This window comes from Notolepis coatsorum (genome assembly GCF_963971535.1).
Source record: "Notolepis coatsorum genome assembly, chromosome: 9".
NCBI lineage: Eukaryota > Metazoa > Chordata > Actinopteri > Aulopiformes > Paralepididae > Notolepis > Notolepis coatsorum.
The window spans coordinates 55,507,743-55,531,547 of NC_140173.1; the positions used below are offsets into that span (position 1 = coordinate 55,507,743).

At 42.1% G+C, this 23,805-nt stretch overlaps 1 protein-coding gene across 1 annotated transcript in view; it reads left to right on the top strand.

Annotated features, from left to right (window-relative positions):
- Window positions 1-1,108: 1,108 nt before the first annotated feature.
- tasp1 (taspase, threonine aspartase, 1) overlaps window positions 1,109-23,805 on the top strand; it is a 185,271-nt gene continuing 162,574 nt past the window's right edge. Inside the window, 2 exon segments of the mRNA XM_084322225.1 lie at window positions 1,109-1,195; window positions 10,021-10,227. Of these exon segments, the coding sequence (XP_084178351.1) occupies window positions 10,086-10,227 (142 nt within the window). The 5' untranslated portion in view covers window positions 1,109-1,195; window positions 10,021-10,085.

Here is a 23,805-nt window from a genome sequence, read left to right on the forward strand (position 1 = left end):
ACATAAGTCTAAAGTCAGCCTGAACATTCTCAAGCCTGACGTTAATTTCCCACATATGCATGTAGTCTTTTCGCTGTAAACAATGCAATTCAATTGTTTTTAGAATGTGTAGGGTGAAATGCATCAACACACCCATATGGTGTAGATTTGTTTCACGTTACAAAAACACTTCAGTCTTCAGAGCTTTCTCCACACTCCTACACAGAAACTTGGGACGACGTTCCACTGTCAAACATAAATTATGTATAGCAGGCTGTGAGTGTAGGAGTGTGAGCTTTCTCGTGGCATGATATTTCCCATAACAATATCGGCATTGTACTGTATATTGTATTGTATTGTAACTCAGTTACTTTTTCTACTCTGTATTGTATATTGTATACCGCCGCCGGTGTATATCGATCACTTTTGTTTACGTACTTGACTTCTATATTATACTTATCTATTTCTATCTAGCACACTCTCAGGAGCAAAACAGAAAGAAGCATTTCATATAAAAGTATTCTGTATTTTTGTATGCCAACTAATAAAGAAACTCGAACTTGAACACGTGGGGCAATGTTTTGAGTGAGCACTGAGCACACTTCCTTAGCAACGTGTATCTGAACCAGGAAGCACTTTTGACGCGCTACCTAGGGAACCCTGTATTATCCAGCAGCACAGATGAAAAGAAAAAGTACACGAATGCAAAGTTTTGGACACATTTAGATGTTCTCTCTCCTTACCCTGGGACTGTATATCTAAAAAAAAAACATGTTAAGTGAAGTTGTGACCGCCTGTTAGTTCCCCTGCAACCCAAGCGGTTTGTCAGCAGCAGGATCGTAAGTTGAGTTTGTAAGTTAGCTAACGTTAGCTAGCTACTTAGCCACGTTAGCTAACGATATATGTCTGTCCGGTAACCATAGATATCTATAGATATATCTATGCCGGTAACTACCATGTTAGCTAGCTAACACACTTAACGACAACATGCTCAGTGTATACGGAATGACGTGTCGTTATTAGATAATTATGTGCAAGTATGCTAACGTACTAACAGCTTCGAACAGTGCATGCAAGACGAGCGAATGAGAGAGTTGTTGTGGCCCAGCCTTCAAACTAAGCTAACGATGCAAACACAGGTCTTACAGCTAACGATGGTTTGCCATTTGCAAACATGAGCTGATAGCAACGTAAAAAACAACAGTCCATCACTTTGGTAAGTTTGTATGTGGCGTCTGTAAATTGTAACGCCATTAAAAGGTTAGTCGAGAATAGGCGGCTACATAAGGTAACAGTAAAGGCAAATAATCTGTAGCGACAGACAGCGACATTCTAGTCAAAAGTGTTCCTCTTGGTACTGCATTTAAAGTTTACATTTATTGCTTTGATCTGGTTTGATTGATTGATTGAAAATGTTATTAACAGATTGCAGAATGGGTACAATACAGTACGGCTCAATACACACAATTGATAAGTGGATGCAGACCAGAGAAAGACTTTCGTCTTGTTTACATCAGGGTCCCCCATTTTCAATTAATCATAAATGATCTGGTGTGTGGGTTGGAGTTGAGTGGGGACAGGGGATGGGTTGCTATTGTTGGCCACACCTCAGATTCTACCAAGAGAGGTCTGGAGAAATTCACAGTTTAATAAGTTACTACTTTTATGTAACCATGAGGCTTAGGGTATATACCAGACAGACAAAGCAATTATATTTAATATAATTATCTTTATTGAATATTGGAATAGAAGAATACGTTGACTTTAATACAAATATAGTTGTCATGAAATACATAATTAAAAAGAGAGACAGAATCCACATTACTGCTCACCCTAACCTAAAATAGCCAAAGTAGTGACCACCTGTTGACCACCACCTGTTATGACATAGAAATGGAACAATGAATATCCAAGCATAATATTCATAATATAACATACTTAACATGCTGCTTGTTGCACACTATAAAAGGCGAACACTTATAATCACCACTTAGCTTCACCACATTTATCATAAAACACTCACACACAATCACATAACAATACAATGGAATGCATGGCAATAGACAGTAGACACTAGTGTTGTCACGATACTGGAATTTCGACTTCGATACGATACCTTGAAAAGTATCGATACTTCGATACCATTTCGATAAAAAAAAAATATATATATATATATATATAATTTTTTTTAATTTTATAAACAAATTTAGCTTTTGTTGCTGGTTGATTTTCCTCAGCTTCTCTCTGGTACTATAATAGAAGATACATATAACACTTTTAAAACCCTTTGTTTATCTTTAGATCACACATTTAAAAATAACTGTTCATCTCACTTCAATCATTTTTATTGCAGATGCAGAACATGGTATTTTCTCAAGTCGACAGATGTAAACACTGTAATCTGTGTTGCATGTACCTGACAAACTGAACTGTTTGTATTACAGTTAGTAACAGTTTCGATTTTTAGAGAGAGAGAGAGAGAGACTATGCTCGGAGCATTTTAGTAACGTTACATTTTCAACAAGATTGCTGCTATTTAAACACTTCATGGAAACGGGGTAACGTTAACCTTATGTCGACTGTAGTATTGTATGACCTCAACATAACGTTTAAACGTTAACGTTACTCCGTTTCCATGCAGTAATTATAAAAGTGGCCAGCTAAGCTAAGGGAGCTAACGGCTAGGAGTAGCTAACGTTAGCTGATAGCTGCCTGTAACGTTACTAACAACTTATCAGCTGTTGATATTATGCGCCATCAGTACAACATCAGACAACGTATCATGTATTACACTAGAGTTAATGGTTTAATGCTTCAGTCACAGTGACGTTGAAAGAGCAGCTGTCACGAACCTCTCATTTCTTTATGGAGATCCGCGTTGGCACTGATCTGTAACACCGCTTGCAAATAGCATTGGGGCATCTTCTTTAGCTTGTCCTTCGTTGTTTACTTTAAACCCGAAGTACCTCCAAACAGCACTTCTGCTGTTTTCTTTATCCACAAGCACAAGTTGCGGATGCTCTGCATTTGCCATCTTCAGCTAAAATGTTTGTCGGCTCTGTGAGGGGGAGGGCTGGAGGAGCCGGAGGGGCAAGCGTGCTCTGAACAGCGTGTCAACAACTTGCGGTAGAACACTCGCCAGCTGGTACCGATACTGCAGAAAGTATCGGTATTTCGGGAAATGAGTATCGAAACCATTTTAAATATTCAGTATCGATATGTATCGATACTTCGATATTTTTGACAACACTAATAGACACAAACGAGAGAGAGCTTAAACTTACATGTTGAATGAAACACCCGGCGTAGTAAACGTCACACCCAGCACACACCCGGACCGCAACGGTACGACTATTCCCCCAACCTGAGGGAAATCAGGACAGTCTGTATTTGACTATTTATACCCAACAGTCTGTGCGTGTAACCACAAACAAACGGAGCAAGCACAACGCCCCGCCTCGTCGCTGTTCACAGTCTGTCGTTCCCTGGGGAAGACCAAACATGGTATAAACAACTTGACAGTGCACCTAAACCTAGCGACATGACAATGCCATAATGATAAACGCTTTACACTATAGCTAAATTACTCACCAGGACACTTGAGTATTTACTCGCCACACTCTCTCTCATCTGGTAACATGCGTGGGGAAATGAATGCTACCGTCAACGCCCGTTCCCAACTAGAAGTGTTTGTTTCAGCCGCCATCCGGCGAGGCGGAAATACACGCCGATGCCAGAGCCACACCCACAATACCCCCAGCTGGCCACACTCACCCCCCTAGAAAACTAATCAGGGTCCCACTGATCTCCAAGTCCGTCTTTGGCCCCGAAGGACCCCTCCTCCGTACGACAACGCCTCAGTTGCGATGCCCCAACCCCTAGCGCCTAGGGCTGACCTTCTAAGCTTTTTTTGGCAATCGAAGCTTCGGGGCCGAGCTTCGATTTTAATTCGAAGCTTCGAAAAAAAATAAAAAAAAATATTTGTTTTTAATTTTTTTTTTAATAATTTTTAATTTTTTTTTTATCTTATGTTGTGGGACTTGTACAGCACTTTCGTAAACGTTGTTGTTTTTAAATGTGCTCTATAAATAAAGTGGGTTGGATTAATTAATTAAGTAGCCCCTTTCGTGACTGACGCATCCAAGGTGGATCGCTGTTGTCGTTTGAACAACTTCAGATTTCATGGGAACTACCAATCCCCCAAATCAAGAATGTTTAAGATGAATGAAGTACGATTTTGATTATTTGAAATATGGCCTGTGTAGACTAAACTATGCACAGAATTATGTCAGTCTACAAGGTCCGGATTCTACATGGTCCGGCAATGTAGACCTTGTAGACTCCACTACAGACCAATTATCAGTGAATGTTCATGCATTTTTAAGAAGGGCAACTTCCACAAAAAAACAAAGAACTCACCAAAACATCTCAGTAGCACCTTATCTAAATGTTATATTTCATATATGGAGATTCATATTTATTTATGTATTGCATGCATTTCTACATTTTATTTCCTATTTTGTTTATTCATCCCAGTATCTTTCTTTCTTATGTGTGGAATTCTACAAGGTGCGCGCACACACACACACACACACACACACACACACACACCTACACACACACCTACACACACACACACACACACACACACACACACACACTTACATTTAGTCATTTAGCTGACGCTTTTATCCAAAGCGACTTACAAGTTCTGTACGACAAGACAGCAAGAAGGGTACAACTCTATCAGCTGAGTAACAATGTTCATCAAAGTGTTGCGTGTTACAGTGTAGGTTAGTTTATTAGGACAAGTGCATGACAGTAAGGTTAGTCACGGTTAGATTTTTTTATTTTTTTTTATCATTTCAGATAATGGTTGAAGAAGTGAGTCTTTAGTCGACGGCGAAAGATTGGACGGGATTCGGCTGTCCTAACTGGGATGGGTAGTTCACACACACACACACACACACACACACACACACGCACACACGCACACACGCACACACGCACACACGCACACACACACACACACACCTACACACACACACAAATCGAAGTAAAAAAAAAAAATTTTTGAAAAGATTTTTTTTGAAAAAAAAAATTTATATTTTTTTTTATTTTTTTTAAACTTCGATTTTTTTTTAATGTTCGAAGCTTGTGCCATCGAATCGAACGTTCGAAGCTTCGAAGCATTTAAGACAGCCCTACTAGCGCCCCACTCTTCCCCCCTAGATGACGAACGGCCGATCGCGGCAGATTAAAGGGATTAGAATGCACACCCGCATTGCTACGGTGTGACCGACGCACCTGCACCGGGAGCATGGTTTTCTCCTCCGGTGCCCTCCGTTCTCTGTGGGGCCATGGTTTCACCGGTTCAGATCGTGCCCCACCATGCTGGCTCCATTCCAGACCCACCTCCTTGGGATCCGCCCCCAAGCCTTCTTCTGACCCACTACAAATACCAATCCAAATCATACTATCATCTTCACTCTCCTCTCCTTGCACCCCATGCTGCTCCCTAATCATAACCTGCTCTTCCTGTGGAGTGTGGACCCTCCCCGGCCACTACCTCCACCAGATGTAGCGATGCGAGGTATATCTGTGGCTTCGCCCTAACATCTGAGGAACCCACCTTAATGACCGGAATAGCCAGATGTCCATCGTTAGCTTCTACAGAGGTACTAGAGACCACCAACCCTGCAGGCAAATTCCCCTCTTCCAACCCCAACGGCTCTACAAGTACCGATGCCCTAGACAGGCATAGACTGTCAGGTCCGGCCGCTGGAACAAAACACACAGATCCTGCAGGGATCGTGAACGGGCAGACGGCAGCAGCAAACATGTTCCTTTTCAATATGACAGTTTGTTCACTTTGACAGGCTGCAAAAGCAGTCTGCTAACCTGGGGCCTCCAGGAGGAGCGGTGGTGGGCTAGGACCCTGCGCAGGGCACAACAGCTGATAACATTCCTTAATGACATTCATCCCGAGCAAGCCCGGCACTGCTTGTTTACGCTCTTTTGCGGCTTGTCCGACTGGGTCTTTCACCACTAATATACCCCTCTGCGGTATAGTCCTGCCCAACGCCACTGCCTCCACATCAACGGTGAAGTAGCCCAGATATGGGATATTCAACCCACGGACCCCACTCAATGTCAGCCACCCACAGTCAGCCAAATTCCCACCCCATCTTGGCAGTAGATGTTTAAAGAAAAAAACCTTCGGTAACCGTTGAAACATTTGACCCGGAATCTATTAAACATTGAAACTTCACCCCCCCCCATAGAAACTTCCACAGTGTCACACTCTCCTAATAAACACTCATACACCTGTGGATCAATATCGGGTACTGTTACTGAGCCTGGCTGTACTCCACCCGTGGTTTGGCTCTTCACCACAGAGGGAGACAGTTTCCCTGCATGCTGCTCCGATATCTGAGCTGCCCCATCCCTCCCTGCGGCCAAAGCAGGAGACCAATGGTCTTGACTATGGCTAGGCCGTGGGGCCACACACGATATGGCCAGCTTTCTGACACTTAAACAAATAGGCTGCCTTGAGGCATCGTATCGCGGCTGCCATTTACGGGCATCTGTTCTCCTGAACCCTAATGCCTGCCAAGTGGTTGAACATTTTTGTGACAATATAGTTGTCACGAAATACGTAATAAAAAGAGAGACAGAATCCACACTACTGCTCACCCTAACCTAAAATAGCCAAAGCAGTGACCACCTGTTGACCACCACCTGTTATGACATGGAAATGGAACAATGAATATCCAAGCATAATATTCATAATATAACATACTTAACATGCTGCTTGTTGCACACTATAAAAGGTGAACACTTATAATCACCACTTAGCTTCACCACATTTATCATAAAACACACACACAATCACATAACGATACAATGGAATGCATGGCAATAGACACAAACGAGAGAGAGAGCTTAAACTTACACGATGAATGAAACACCCGGCGTAGTAAACGCCACACCCAGCACACACCGGGACCGCAACGGTACGACTATTCCCCCAACCTGAGGGAAATCAGGACAGTCTGTATTATACTATTCATACCCAACAGTCTGTGCGTGTAACCACAAACAAACGGAGCAAGCACAACGCCCGCCTCGTCGCTGTTCAGTCTGTCGTTCCCTGGGGAAGACCAAACATGGTATAAACAACTTGACAGTGCACCTAAACCTAGCGACATGACAATGCCATAATGATAAACGCTTTACACTATAGTTAAATTACTCACCAGGACACTTGAGTATTTACTCGCCACACTCTCTCTCGTCTGGTAACATGCGTGGGGAAATGAATGCTGCCGTCAACGCCCGTTCCCAACTAGAAATGTTTGTTTCAGCCGCCATCCGGCGAGGCGGAAATACACGCCGATGCCAGAGCCACACCCACAATACCCCCAGCTGGCCACATTTATAAAGCTATAATGTGGTATATAAAGTGTAGACGTTGCCCACTTTTGGTTTATCATTTGAAAAGACAAGTATGTGAAGTAGTGCCGCTCCCCTGTGCCGTGCGTTGAAGGGCAAGATGTTGCAATTTATAGTTGGCAGATGATCTCCAGGGAGCGTGTATCGCTTCCGCAACGGAATTCGGTTTCCGGGTTCCCCTGATTGGCCGCGACGGCCACGTGACCCACGCCGCTATCCGCCTCTCTGCCTCTGCCGCTGCCTGTGTGTTGACGCGCGCACGGCATGGACTTCACTGCCGCTTTCCCACTTCAACGCCAGAGCACTCTTGTTTAATAATATTGTCGCGTCATCTTCTGAGTGCAGAAACGCTGCTGTTTAATGCTGCTGTCGCTTTTCACATAGTCAACTTGAGTCAAGAATAACTTTTCCCACTTCAATGACAGAGCTGCTGTTTAATGCTATTGTCGCTTTTCACATAGTCATCTTGAGTCAAGAATCACTTTTCCCACTTCAATGACAGAGCTGCTGTTCAATGCTCACTTTTCCCACTTCAATGACAGAGCTGCTGTTTAATGCTATTGTCGCTTTTCACATAGTCATCTTGAGTCAAGAATAACTTTTCCCACTTCAATGACAGAGCTGCTGTTTAATGCTATTGTCGCTTTTCACATAGTCATCTTGAGTCAAGAATCACTTTTCCCACTTCAATGACAGAGCTTGCTTGTTTAATAATATTGTCGCGCCATCTTCTGAGTGCAGAAACGCTGCTGTTTAATGCTATTGTCGCTTTTCACATAGTCATCTTGAGTCAAGAATCACTTTTCCCACTTCAATGACTGAGCTGCTGTTTAATGCTCACTTTTCCCACTTCAATGACAGAGCTGCTGTTTAATGCTATTGTCGCTTTTCACATAGTCATCTTGAGTCAAGAATAACTTTTCCCACTTCAATGACAGAGCTGCTGTTTAATGCTATTGTCGCTTTTCACATAGTCATCTTGATTCAAGAATCACTTTTCCCACTTCAATGACGCAGCTCTCTTGTTTAATAATATTGTCGCGCTGTGGAAAGCAGGATGAGAGAGCGTAGATTTCAGTGTGTATCATTTAATCATTTATCATTTAACATTTGAAAGGCATACATTGTTGTCATACAGAAGTACAGAATACTTTTATCCAAAATGCTTCTTACTGTTACTGTTAGAGACTGTGCTAGACAAGATAAGTATGAAATAAAATAGTATAGCATGTAAAATAGAAGTAAAAATAGAGGTCACAGTGTTCAGTATAGACATATATACAATGTTCGATGCAGAATAGAAGTAACTGAGTTACCATACAATATACAATATACTATGCAATGTACTAATATACAATACGCTATAGTGCAAAGCAGAAATGGGATGAGGTACAATTTACAGTAAGGTGTACGAGTTGCAGTGCAAATGCTTCTTACTGTTGCGCTCCAGAGACTGTTACCATACAATATACTATGCAATGTACTAATATACAATGCGCTATAGTGCAAAGCAGAAATGGGATGAGGTACAATTTACAGTAAGGTGTACGAGTTGCAGTGCAAATGCTTCTTACTGGCGCGCTCCAGAGACTGTTACCATACAATATACAATATACTATGCAGGCGAGCGGCAACACAGCAGCGCGTAGCGGCAGCGGCAGAGCGCTGGATGCGGGGGCGGGCCACGCGTGTCACGTGGCCGTCGCGGCCAATCAGGGGAACCCGGAAACCGAATTCCGTTGCGGAAGCGATACACGCCTCCAGCGAAGGTGTCTCTAGAGTCTGGGCTGCATGATTTTGGGAAATAATCTAATTGCTGACAGATATTGCGATTGCGATTACATTTGCGATTATAATAATTAAAAAAAATTAAGCAGCCCCACAGAGGTTTATTGTAAAATGCGGCTTGCATCTGGCCTACGCGGTGGGTCTGTTCGGGACACCAAGCCTGAAAATATTTCTTTTTACCTGGGAATCGATACCGGTACCCAACGGTACCTTTTTTTTGTACTTTACTCTCCCTCTCTGAAGTCTAAACTTCACAACACACAATCTAAAACCCCTTACCTCCCTCTCCCAAACCGTTCCTACAACAATAACAACAACTTGCAAAGGAGATCTTGTATCTCAATGGGACTTCCGCTTTTGCTAATTGCATCATTTCAAATCGCGATTTCGATTAATCATTCCTTTTAGATGACAAACGCATGCTGCTTTTTACTTCACAGTGCGCTGCTCTTTTATTATATCACCTAGCTACTTATTGCTTTTTGTTTGTCTTCATTGTTGGGTTTTGATTTTATCCTCATATATTCATTATTCATATGAATTATTATTCATTATTATCTTTATCAAACTGGATGCAGGTATTGCACAAAACTCCTTGAAATAGCTGAAAGTACATTTACCTAATGTTTGTTTAGTATGTGAAATACAAAATACAAGATTCTGCAACAAAAGCTCAGTGCCATCACCATTTATGCTTAGACTGAGGAGGATATACTGCATCTTGTTGGCCAGTCGATCGAGTTCAACGAGGCCACAGTACATCTAAGCCTAATCTCTGCCTTCTCATTTCTGTACCAGGTGTCCTGCTGTGTTTCTTACCAGGGTCTGATGGGCCACGATGCATGTGAAGTTATGCGGGGGTTATGGAGACTGTAATGAGTTCTGCTGAAGAACAGCAGCCCCCCCCCTCTCCCTCGGCCCACTCACGGTCCACTCAACAGGACACAGTGTCGAGCAAGAATGACAAGTCCAAAGCTGTTGGTGGATTTGTGTTGGTGCATGCAGGTAAGTGCGCACACAATAAACAGTGGTTTGCCTACCATAGGCTCTCCAATTGTTTACAAGTGTGCTATAACTTTGTATAGATGTATCGTAGAACCATTCCTGATTTAGACTAACATGTACTTGAACTGGATTTCCCTACAGACAATTAGTATATCTTGTCTTATTCCTTTTTGTTGGGTTGCGTTGAACAGAAAATACAATTGGGGTGTCATGTATCATGATGTATGGTAGTCCCTGTTAATGAGGTCACCTAATCTACCCCACAATGCAAAGTGTGTAATGGCACGGTCACATTTGCACAAATGTTTTTTTAGGCTCTTATTCAGCACTGCTTGCAATTGCATGACACACCTATGCTCAACCAATGGGGGAGCAGGTGAGAGGATTTGATTGATGAGCAGTAGGGATGACAGGGTTAAGCAGTTTCACTATAACCGTGGTTAGAAAATGTCACGGTTTCAAAAGGATTTTTAGAAGCTACGATATCTAGCTATAGTAATCAGACCTATGTTCAACACTGCCCTTTGAAAACACCTTTCGCAAGTCACTTTGGTTGTGCGTGCGTGAGGTAGCTAAGTTTAACATAATGTTACTAAGCTGGCCCAAAACAAACTAGCTAAGGTTAACATAATGTTACTAAGCTGGCCCAAAACAAACTAGCTAACGTTAACATAATGTCACTAAGTTGGCCCAAAACAAACTAGCTAAGGTTAACATAATGTTACTAAGCTGGCCCAAAACAAACTAGCTAACGTTAACATAATGTCACTAAGTTGGCCCAAAACAAACTAGCTAAGGTTAACATAATGTTACTAAGCTGGTCCAAAACACTTACAGCAGTTCACGGCCGAGCAGTCACTGCGGGTTTACTTTCTTTCCAGTTGAATATATATATAAAGGCCCAAACACATTTCAAGTGTCTGACGTGTGTGTTTTGAAGTACACTAATAATTTTAAATGGCTGAACACGCACTAAAAGCGCTTTGTGGCGCTCAAACTGCCTTAGCACTCATGCTCCTATTCCGAACTTGTTTAGTTTAGATTTTGGAGCATCAAATGGGGACCCAGCAACCAAGTCTTACTTGACTGTTTATTTGAGAATGTGATACTTATGTAGTTATGTTAATGATAAAAGGTTGTTTGAGGCTGCAGTAATCACTGACCTGCTTGTATGCAAAGCCAATTAATTTATTCAGGGGTGGAATTTCATTCAGTTACCCTGATGTTAAACAAGCTTGTAATGACTTCCCTACAGGTAGTTAAAATAGTTCTCAAATTACAGCAAGCAGGTGTGTTAAACCAGTTATGTAAATACGTTTTTTTTTTTTTTTTTTTTTTTTTTATCATTTGGCTATTACATACCGCTGCTGTCGGGACAAAACCTCATAACTCCATTTTTTTAATTCTTTTTTTATTATATAAATCAACTCCGTAGATCATCCTCCATATGTGTGTGTGGGTTTTACAAAGTTTAAACAATGGGAAAGCATTAAACCGATCATCTGTCTAAACCTCCTAACTCTATTCACCCTCAAATCTGTGTTAGTTTTTTTCATCTGCTGAAAAGTTGGGTTTTTGGAGTTATGAGGTTTTGTCCCGACAGCAGCGATACATAGCCTAATAGGGAGACATTTTGCGGTTTGAGACAATTAAAAGGCTTATGTCTACAGTTGTATTCTACATAGATTCAATGAAGATTTGACTGTTCTCACACATGATTAGGGATGCACATTTGTAGGGCTGTACCGAATGCTTCGAAGCTTCGATCATAATGTTGACATTCGAATTCTAAATCAACATTCGAATTTTTTATTTTTAATAATATATACTTTTTTATAGCTTTCTTTTTATTGTTTTTCACAATAAGCAAACAATCACAAACAACAAGACATAACAAAACACAATATCTGTCTCCTCCTACCAATTCCTCAGGTAAGTTACCCAGGTACAAATAGGAGAAGGTATTTTTAATCTTTTTTTTTGTCTATTCAATCTGTTTAAACCAATTGGGGTTTTCTTCACAGTTGCAGTTAAAGATTAGGCTACACTAATATTATAATTTTTTTTATCCACTTTTTCTCCCATTTTCTATTTTTCTCCCATCCCAATTTCGTATCGTCCAATTCAACCCTCCCCTGTCTCGAACGCTGTTTCTTGCCTGCCACAAGCCGGCTGCAATGTGGACGAAGCCATACATAGCACAAGTCCCCTCCGATACTCGAGGTAGCAGCCGTCGCATCTTTTCACCTGCGCGGCGCGATCTTTCAGCGTCAGGGGTCTGCGCTTTGGAGGGACGCCGCCCCCATCGCTTCTTGATTCTACTGCGCAGGCGCACCAACCGACCTGTAGGAGTCGCTGTCCACAACGTCCGATCCCCACCCCTCAGTTTTCCCTCCCCCTAATACTGCCAATTGTATTAGTACGGACGACCAGCCAAACTGAAAACAATGTGGAGAGCTGGGCTCGAACCCAGCGTCTCCAGCATTGGTGGTGAGTGCCTTTCCCACTGCACCACCTAGCCGCGCTCTAATATTATAATATTATACTATAAGACGTCACCATCACTTTCATACCAACCGTGCCCTTATTGGATTATTTATGTTGACGAAACTGATGAGTTATATTCATTAAAGAAAGTTGATTTAATAAAAGAAAAAGACTAATTTAATTAGATTAATCACTTTATTCAAATTGAGGATTCAGTAAATTTTTTTTTTCTTTTTTTATTTAAAAAATAAATAATTCATAGACATTCGAAGCTTCGTTCGAATACTTTAATCGAAGCTTCGAATGTTAAAAAATTACATTCGGTACATCCCTACACATTTGAAAGAATTTTCCAAATGGGCTTATATTCCTGTTAATAATCGATTCTCTTTAGGGCACAAACCTGTCATGAAACGGCAAATTTGTGAGCGACCTAAAAGCTTCTCAAGCCATTTCACAACATGAAACTATTACCGGTAAGCATGGATGGGATTCAGTTGAGTTGTCCATCCATTATATGACATCTATAAATCAACCTGGCATACATTTCTTCACTAAAATAAACCAAAACAAACCTTAAAAACCTAGACTATATATCAACACCCAGTTGACAATCGATGGTGGGGCTTAACCTGACCCACCAGATGGTGTGTTACACAAAACCATAACCTGAAGCCTCCAGTGGCACAGGAGGTAGAGCAGTCGTCTGGTAATTGGAAGTTTCCCGGTTCGATTCCCACTCCTCCCGGGCAGTGTGTCGAAGTGTCCTTGAGCAAGACACTTAGCCCCTAATTGCTCCCGATGAGCAGGTTAGCACCTTGCATGGTTGCCTCCGCCGTCGGTGTGTGAGTGAATGGGTGAATGTGACGAACAAAATAGCAAAGCGCTTTTGATAAACACTCTATATAGATGCACCATTTACCATTTATTCACACACACACATCAAAAACGGTTCAGGCCTCCGATTCTGTCCATTTGGGAAGTAGTGTTGTTTTTTGAAAAACGGGGCGAGTATATCTGCTTAGAAAATGAAAATGTCAATATCTTTTTCTCCACGTGGTAAATACACAGGTCACAACATGTTTACAGGAAAGTTTTGGAGTTGTATTTGGAGAGTATTTGGTGACTATTGGGAACTAGGCTACACTGGCACACCTACTTCCAGTGAATGGCGCTAAGCTAGGCTAACGGTGCGGCTGTTCCCTAAGCCTAATGCATGCACAGAGAAGAAAAGGGTATGTATCTGCTTGTCTAACTCCAGGGTAGATAGCAAATAAGCTAATTTCCCCAAAAGTTGGCGTGTTCCTTGAAGCTCGTATTACTTTGCAGTCTATCGTGGGATGGTGGTGGGAGATGCTTTTCTTATGAACTACTAGAAACTATGAACTATTTCCCAAGAGGCGGGCGGAGTAGGGTAGTGGATAGGAGTGGAGTGGCGAGCGCATTTTAATATCAGTCACTCAAACCGCTCAATGCCGCTTAAATTCCCCCCATTTCGCTCATGATTTGCATTGCCAAAGCCCATTACCAGGCTATTGTGGTTAAACATTCATAAAATAGTACCCGGCTTGTTACGCTACTTGTAATTTAATGTTTAAATTGACACTTCATCCGTGGTGGTCCACTTTTTTTTATTTTCCCCTTTTGAGTTGAGTGGGATAGATACCGGGTTTATTGCTTCTTGGGAAATGTATGTGTGCATCTTTCCATTGTTATTTAGCCAGGTCCACACCACACTATTATAATCTATACTATTTATTTCTTTATTCCGCCGATCTTTGTCAAGTAACTCCTGCCAGAGCTTTCACACCACACCGTTTGGCTACAAATCGACTTTAAACGGGAAATGTCGGTCCATAGGGAATGAATGGCGTAATGTAATTAACTAGAGTGTAGAAGCTGCATTTCTTTGTTTTCACCTTTTGTAAATTGCGACAGTGAACACATCAAAACGATGACACGACTGTGCCCTCGCTCACAAAAGAAAAATAAATGGAATTGGACATTTCTATCTCAACTTATGACCATTTCTTTGAAAGTCATGCTCCACATACACACAAATGGGGTTTCCACTCTAGCTGAAATCTGTGATTTTACTGTTTCTTCCCTTGTTTTCCGATCGCCACACAGACCACAATTGTCGACGGAATTACACAATATCGCACAAAACCCTTCACATAACCCTTCAAGTGCTCATATTAAGGTCACTAAGCTTCATCTCTTATCGTTTTGCTTTAATCATCGTGAGAGTGAAGGACGCCTCAGCCCTCATTGAAATACATTGGGTCCATAGTCTGCGTCAGTTAGAATTCGAATCAATTAAGGGTAGCAGGTAGGGGTGGGACGATACATCGATCCAGATCGATATATCAATCTATTATCAATAATCAAATAGGATCGATGCAACGTAAAAAGATTGATTCATATTGCGATACTCTTATTTTGAAAATCCGGCACGTCATATCCGCCCGCGCCCAGTAGTCTGAAACTCTGTGTAGACATTACAGCAGAACAGCGCTACAGAGCGTCTATTTTGCGACCCGATATAAGTCTGTGCAGTTTTTTCTCCGCAACGGGTCAAATGCATCTAACATGCTTTGCATCGTCGCCATTCCTTTATGCCCACGTCGCGTGGGAAGATCTAAATTAACCTTACGTTAGCTGCTTAAGCTAACTAAGCTAAGCAGCTAACCGTGAGAGAACAGGAGAGGGGAAGGAGGAGGGGGTGGGGCATTCTACCTTTCTGTGGGGGACAGATAATGTTGATATTTAAACATGAATACATAATAAATGTATTCATGATCATCATGCAACATAAAACAATTGTAGGAAAAGTTTGGGAGAGGGAGGGGTTTTAGCTTGCGTGTTGTGAGTTCCAAAACATTTTACTTAAAGTTTAAAGCTCAATATATAAAAACGTGGCACTTAGTGAACAGGAGGTCTATTTGTATTAAAAACAATAGATTTTAGAAAACAGTAATCCAATGGCTGGTATTGATATACTGCACGCTAACGGAGCTAACCAGCAACCGGACACTCAAGAAGATAACGAGAGCAATGACTTCCTTTCTGGGGGGTTTCAAAATAAAAGAGCGACGTCTATAGCAGCGGAATACGTTTATTTTGTACATTATCTAACGTTAACACGAACCTAAACTAACTTTTTTTTTTTCTTTTTTTTTTTTTTTTATTATTGCAAAACAAAACTTATTAAAAGTCAGTACTCAACACACAATGTATAATGAAACTTTCAGTAAAGGTGGTTAAAATATATGCAAGTACAGAATCAGGATAAAACAAAAATAGTCAATAATAACATTTTAACCGTATACAGTGTATATCCAGCGAAGTTACAATTATATAAATGTTAGTATATAATATACCCCTAATACCTATTTTCTAAAACCCTACACATATATGCTCCAGCTCAAACCCCCCCCTCCCGGACCCCCTCTTAGATAGTACCTCCATTATCCCTCACTCCTAACCAGACACTACCATTATAGGCTAGCTTTTATTCTCTCCACCACTTCTAACCACATTGACATTTTGGATTCATTGAGCCCCAGAATTCTTGCTGTAGATATTTCTTGATATATCACATCGAGATATGTAAGAAACCACACTTTCCGGCACATTTTTTCCGGTTGAAACCAACGTGATGCGATCAGTTTTTTAGCTACTGTGATACCCGATAAAACCAATCTTTTTAGTTGTGGATTCACTGCAAACTCAAAAACATCATTCAATAGCAATACCGCGGGGTGTACAGGTATATTCCAAAATACGAGTATTGATAATTGTTGGGACACATCTTTCCAGAATGCCTTAACTGGTGGGCAGTCCCAATACATGTGCATAAATGTTCCTTCGTCCCCATTTGTACATTGGGAGCATTTGGAGTCTTGTATAAGCCCCATTTTGCACAGCCTTATAGGAGTCAAGTATGTCCTGTGAATATAGTTCAGATTGATTTGTTGATGATCCGGGTTCCTTGATGTAAGTCGGACATTTGCCCAGGCTCCTTGCCAATCAAAGTCATTTTCCAGGTCTGGTATATCCCTCCTCCAGACATTGTCTAGTTGAAGGGTTTCATACGAGGACGTTAGTAATTGATAATAAAAACCTGATACAAAACCTCCCAATGTATCTCTTTCATAGAAAAATTTGTGGTATCTGTGGTGTTCAATTGGTATGTGTAATGGAACACCGTGAGATCTCATACAAAGTCGTAACTGTATGTAAAAAAGCCATGTGGACTCTGTGAGGTTAAACTTTATGCATATTTCGACATAACTACAGAGGCCCTTGTTATTAAAAATATCCCCTAATGAGTGTATGCCTCTCTCTTCCCATATAGGGAATCTTATAGGTCGTTTTCCCATTAAGAGAGCATTGTTATTGAATATGGGAGTGTGATTATGCCATACTTGAGGGTTAGGAAATTTCCTTTGTGTTTCCCGCCATGTCCTGATTGCATGGGTAATTATTGGGCCAAATTCTCGCTCACAATGCTTGATTGAAAGTTTAGTGTATGCTATGTCTTTCAATCTCTGTGGGGCTACTATGTTTTCTTCTAATTTTCTCCAAGATACCAAAGCCTCGGGGTCAAACCATATCTTCTTCAATGGTCTTAATGTGAAGGCATTAAAATATTGTAAAAAATCTGGGACTGCCATGCCACCGTCTGCTTTATTTCTCTGTGCGGTGGATCTTTTTATGCGAGGTGGTTTGTTATTCCAAATACATTTGTATGTGGAGGTTTGTAATCTTTTCCAGTAGCCCTCTGGAGGAGGTAACGGAAGCATTGAGCTGAAGAAATTGATTCTTGGTAATACATCCATCTTAACTATTGATACCCTTGCCTGTACTGAGTTTTTAAGTTTTGCCCACCTGTCTAGGTCGTCTTTGATTTTGTTCTGTATTTTTGTGTAATTGTGCTTCACCGTTTGTCTTATGGTGGGAAATATTTCCACACCCAAGCATCTGAAATGTTTGACCATGGGTATCGCACCTGGGAGGGTTGTCTCTTTTTTTGCACTGGTGTTAAGCGGAAGAAAAGCCGACTTAGGCCAATTTATTTTAAATCCCGATAAATCACCAAAGTTCTCTATCAACTTGAGTATAAGCGGCAATGTGTTGTTGGGGTTTTGCATGAACAATATTACGTCGTCCGCATATAAACTAATTTTATGATGTGTGCCCTTGATTACTATTGGTTCTATTTGTTGGGATTGTCTTATAAATTGTGCTAAAGGTTCTAATGATAGATCGAATAGTCCGGGACTAAGAGGGCAACCTTGTCTGGCTGAGCGTGATACCGGAAAGATATCGGAGATGAATGTGCCTGTTGTAATCCTGGCCGATGGGTCCTTGTATAGTACTTTAATCATATCAATGAAACCTTTTCCTAACCCCATCCTTTCCAATACTGCCCATAGAAACGACCATTCCAACCTGTCAAATGCTTTCATAGCATCCAGGGATAGTATCGCCTTAGGTGTGATGTCCTCTTTGTCTGTATCTAGTACGTGCAGTATTCGCCTTATGTTATCATTGATCAGGCGACCTTTTATGAAGCCTGTTTGGTCCGGATGAACTAAAGACGTCATATGCTTTTGCAATCTGATGGCTAATATCTTAGAGTACAGTTTGACATCGGTTCCGAGGAGGCTTAAAGGACGGTAACTACCGCACTCAGTGGGGTCTTTGTCTTTTTTGTGAAGAACTGAAATGAGTGCGGTATTTTGGTGTTCAATGAAGCTTCCCTCTTTGACTGAGTATAAGATCATATTTAGTAATAAGGGTCCAAATATGTCCCAGCAAGAAATGTACCTAAACTAACTTTAGGTTAGTTGTAACGTTAGTTTAGGTTCGTGTTAACGTTAGATAATGTACAAAATAAACGTATTCCGCTGCTATAGACGTCGCTCTTTTATTTTGAAACCCCCCAGAAAGGAAGTCATTATATTAGCTTTAGTGTCCGGTTAGCTTTAGTGTCCGGTTAGCTCCGTTAGCATGCAGTATATCAATACCAGCCATTGGATTACTGTTTTCTAAATTGGGGAGGCTTTTAATCGTCAAGGTAAGAGGATTTTAAGTCATGGTATCCATAAACTTCAATCTGTTCGGATCCTTTGAATGAATGAGAATGTCAACAATCACGGCGACACGTTGAAATCACTGACTGCGCTCAGAGAGGAGTCGTTAGGCAAAAAATTGTTCAGAGTATATTTGCTTAGAAAACGTAATTGTCGAATTCAATTATTTTTTATTTCTCCACGTGGTAAATACACAGGTCACAACATGTTTACAGGAACGTTTTGGAGTTGTATTTGGAGTGTATTTCGTGACTGTAGGGCACTGTAGGGAACGTCAGGCTCTAACTCCGCCCCACTTCCAGTGATGAAGCTAAGCTATGCCAACGGAGCGACTGTTCCCTAAGCCTAATGCATGCACAGAGACAAAAAAGGTATGTATCTTCTTGTCTAACTCCAGGGAAGATGTTAAATAAGCTAATTTCCCAAAATGTTGGAGTTTTCCTTTAAATGTCTGGAAGAGCTCAAAAATAAAAACGTCAATTGATGTTTCCGTAGCCTTTTTTTAGTTGATTTAAATGTGACTTATTGTGTTAAACGGGCACATAATATCGTCTCATATCGATCGCAGGCACCTGAATCGAATCGTATCGTATCGTATCGTGGCAGACTTTGTGATATCTGCAAATATCGTATCGTTGTCCAAAGAATCGATATCGTATCGTATCGTGATGAAACTGGTGATTCCCACCCCTACGCAGGTGTGCATGACTCAGAGGGAACTCAATAAACTCAATGACCTAGCAATGACCTCTCAGGGGATTAACCTAGAGCCATATGAAATCCGTTTTATTATTTTCCAAATTCCAGTTTATTTTTTCCCAAATTCCGTTTTTTCGGTTTTAATATTTCAGAATTCTGTATTTTGCTTTTTATGCTCATTTTACCATCAGAAATAGTGTCTAATAAGTGGGAATGAATAAATGTCCACAATTGAATAAGATATAACAGTAAATTTAATGTTTTTAAGTGCTGCAACTCAGAAATACAGTTTTTTTACAATACATTTTACACAATATTTTTCAAATAATATTGTGACAAAATAAAAATACACATTTCAAGTGTAAACAATAGATACAGCTAGCTACTACTGACATTATCACAATGACAATGTCAGTAGCCTAGCTATATCTATTATATTGTGATGAAATATAGTAATGCATAATTTAGGCACCTTTAGTTTAGTTTATTTCGTTTATAAAGGACAGTGTATAATGACAATCGTTTGCATTAAACAAATGGATGGGTGCACTAGATTTAGCTAGAAGCTATCATTTCCATCTATAGTCCTATGTACTGTAACGTTTCATAGCTATTTAAGTTTATTTAGATTATAAAGGGCAGTGTGTAATGACAATCGTTTGCATTAAACAAATGGATGGGTGCACCAGATTTAGCTAGAAGCTATCATGTCCTAACGTTACAGCTATTTAATCACAATAGTGTTGCAAGTGTTTTTGCGGGTCCAGTCCACGGAACGTTGACAGAATTAGCAAAACACCTTATCGCCGGAGGCATAAAAGTCATTAGGATACTGTTCTGCTCTGAATTGAGGGCTTATGAATAGTGAATAGAATAGTGAATATCAGGAAGGCAGCAGGTCCGGACGGCATCCCCGGCCGCGTCCTAAAAGTCTGTGCCGACCAACTGGCCCCAGTATTCACTGACATATTTAACCTGTCCTTAGAACAGGCTGTCATCCCCACCTGCCTGAAGAAGTCCACTATTATCCCTGTACCCAAAAAATCCAAGCCTGCTTGCCTCAACGACTACCGCCCTGTAGCTCTCACCTCCATAGCCATGAAGTGCTTTGAGAAGCTAGTAAAGGGCTACATCTGCTCCTCCCTCCCCATCAACATGGACCCCCTGCAATTTGCATACCGCCCCAACAGGTCCACGGAGGACGCCATAGCCCATGTGCTGCACACAGCAGCATCACACCTGGACAAGAGGCAGGGGAACTATGTGAGAATGCTATTCATCGACTACAGCTCGGCATTCAATACCATAGTCCCCTCCATACTCATAGCCAAGCTCAGGGACCTGGGCTTGAACTATGACCTCTGCCAGTGGGTCTTGGACTTCCTGACTGGCAGACCCCAGGTGGTGAGAGCAGGCAACTGCACCTCCTCATCCATCACCCTCAACATAGGGGCCCCCCAGGGCTGTGTTCTGAGTCCCCTCCTCTACTCCCTGTACACACACGACTGTGTGGCTCAGCGGAGTAGCAATACAATCATCAAATTTGCTGACGACACAGTGGTGGTGGGCCTGATCTCTGCCAACGACGAGAGGGCCTACCTGGAAGAGGTCAAGGTCCTGGCGGGATGGTGCCAGGAAAACAGCCTCTCCCTGAACGTCAGCAAAACAAAGGAGATGATTGTGGACTTCAGGAGGTCGGGGGTCAAGGACTACAGCCCCCTCAGCATCGACGGGGCACCGGTTGAGAGAGTCAACAGCTTTAAGTACCTCGGAGCCTACATATCCGAGGACTTGACATGGACCACACACATTGACAGTGTTGTGAAGAAGGCACGACAACGCCTCTACTTCCTCAGGCGCCTAAGGAAGTTCCAAGTCAGTCAGAAGATCCTTAAGAACTTCTACTCATGTACAATAGAGAGCATCTTGACCGGCAACATCACCTCCTGGTTTGGGAATAGCACTGCACAAGACCGAAGCAGACTACAAAGAGTGACACGTTCAGCCGAACGCACAATTGGAGGGGGGCTCCCCACCATCCAGAACATTTACAACAAGCGTTGCAAGGGCAAGGCTAAGAGAATCATTAAAGACTCCAGTCACCTGAACAACTGCCTCTTTGAACTGCTGCGGTCAGGCAAGCGATACCGGAGTCTCAAGGCGAGCACAGAAAGACTCAGAAGAAGCTTCTATCTCCAGGCCATCAGGCTGCTAAACGAACAATGAACACTACACAACAACAACCACCACAACACACTGTAGCACCCACTCCACACACTTTATAGCACACACCCACTTTAAACAAACACATTGTAGCACCCACTCCCCACACTTTATATTTATTGATGAAGGATTGCACTACAACTCGTACACCTTACTGTAAATTGTACCTAAATTGTACCTCATCCCATTTCTGCTTTGCACTATATAGTACTGTACATTAGTACACTGCATAGTATTGTATATTATATGGTAACTCAGAACATTGTATGTCTATACCGAACACTGTGACCTCATTTTCTTCTTCTAAATTACATGCTATACTATGTTATTTGATACTATCTTGTCTAGCACAGTCTCTGGAGCGTAACAGTAAGAAGCATTTTGTATGAAAGTATTCTGTACTTCTGTATGACAACTATTAAAGAAACTTGAAACTTGAAACTTATTGCGGAATTTCTTAGCTTCTTGACGATGTTAAGACTGAAGCAGCGAAGGGCGGTTAGGTGGCCGAGCGGAGATTGCGTTCGTCACCAGCCCCGGAGCTGTGAGCTGGATTCGCCTGTTCGAATCCAGCTCACAGCTCCGGGGTTGTCACCAGCTTGGCTGGCCGTCTGCACTAATACAATTGGCTGTATTAGAGGGTGGGAGAAGCTGGCGGGGTGGGTCCGGGTCGTTGTAAACAGCGACTCCTACAGTTCGGTCGGGGCGCCTGCTAAGCGCGGATAGGACTCGAGGGGGATAGTGTGGTCCTCCCACACGCTACGCCCTCTCGATGAGAATCCGCGCTGCCAGGTGAAAAGAAGCGGTGATTGGCTGGACGTGTGTCGGAGGAAGCACGTGGTAGCCTCCACTCTCCCAGATGATCTGACTGTGGGGCGTAAGTGCGCAGCGACCAGGAAGGGACTGGGAATTGGCATACGACTAACATTGGGATGGGAGAAAAATCGGAGGAAAATGGAGGGGGAAAAAGACCAAAAAAAAAAAAAAAAAAAAAAAGACTGAAGCAGCGAGACGCTTGAGCACTGGTGTGTTGTGTGTAACCCGCTCTAGCGTCCCCGCCTCCCCGGTCGCGTGTGCACCAAACGTTCCACCCAAAAACGGAATTTCAGTTCAGATTAGGCCAAAATCTGCAATATTCCACGTTTTGCAGTTGATTCCATTTTTATAGGTTAATTCCGCGATTCTGTCCACGATTCCGTGAACGCGGATTTCATATGGCTCTAGATTAACCCTTTATCCCTAGGCCGTGCCCCCTTTTTGTATCTTTTGAACCGTTTGTCGTAGAGACTTGTGCTAGAGGGTTGTGCTATTGTACTCTGTAGGGATATCCTCTTTCATTGGTCTATGTTGACCACGCCTGCATGGTTCGGCTCCTCCCCCTTCAGGGGATTACCCCTTGATCCTTAGGCCCTGCCCCCTTTTTGTATATTTTGAACCGTTTGTCGTAGAGACTTGCGGGTTGTGCTATTGTACTCAGTAGGGATGTCCTCTTTCATTGGTCTATGTTGACCATGCCCATAGTGTGGCTCCTCCCCCTTTGTGTATCTTTTGAACCGTTTGTCTTAGAGACTTGCGGGTTGTGTCATTGTACTCAGTAGGGATATCCTCTTTCATTGTTATATGTTGACCACGCCCCCATTATTAGGCTCCTCCCCCTTATCATTAGTTCCCACCCCCTTTTTGTATCTTTTGAACCGTTTGTCGTAGAGACTTGCGGGTTGTGCTATTGTACTCGGTAGGGATGTCCTCTTTCATTGGTCTATGTTGACCACGCCCATAGTTTGGATCCTCCCCCTTTGTGTATCTTTTGAACCGTTTGTCGTAGAGACTTGCGGGTTGTGTCATTGTACTCAGTAGGGATATCCTCTTTCATTGGTCTATGTCAGGGGTCTCAGACTCAATTTACCTGGGGGCCGCTGGAGGTAGAGTCTGGGTGAGGCTGGGCCGCATCAAATATTCCACACAAAAAGGGTTTCAAGTATTTTTTTTTTTTTTTATTGAAATGTATGGTTGAAACATGCAAACGTTCAAACGCACACACACACTAAGCATTGGAGGCTTTTAACCA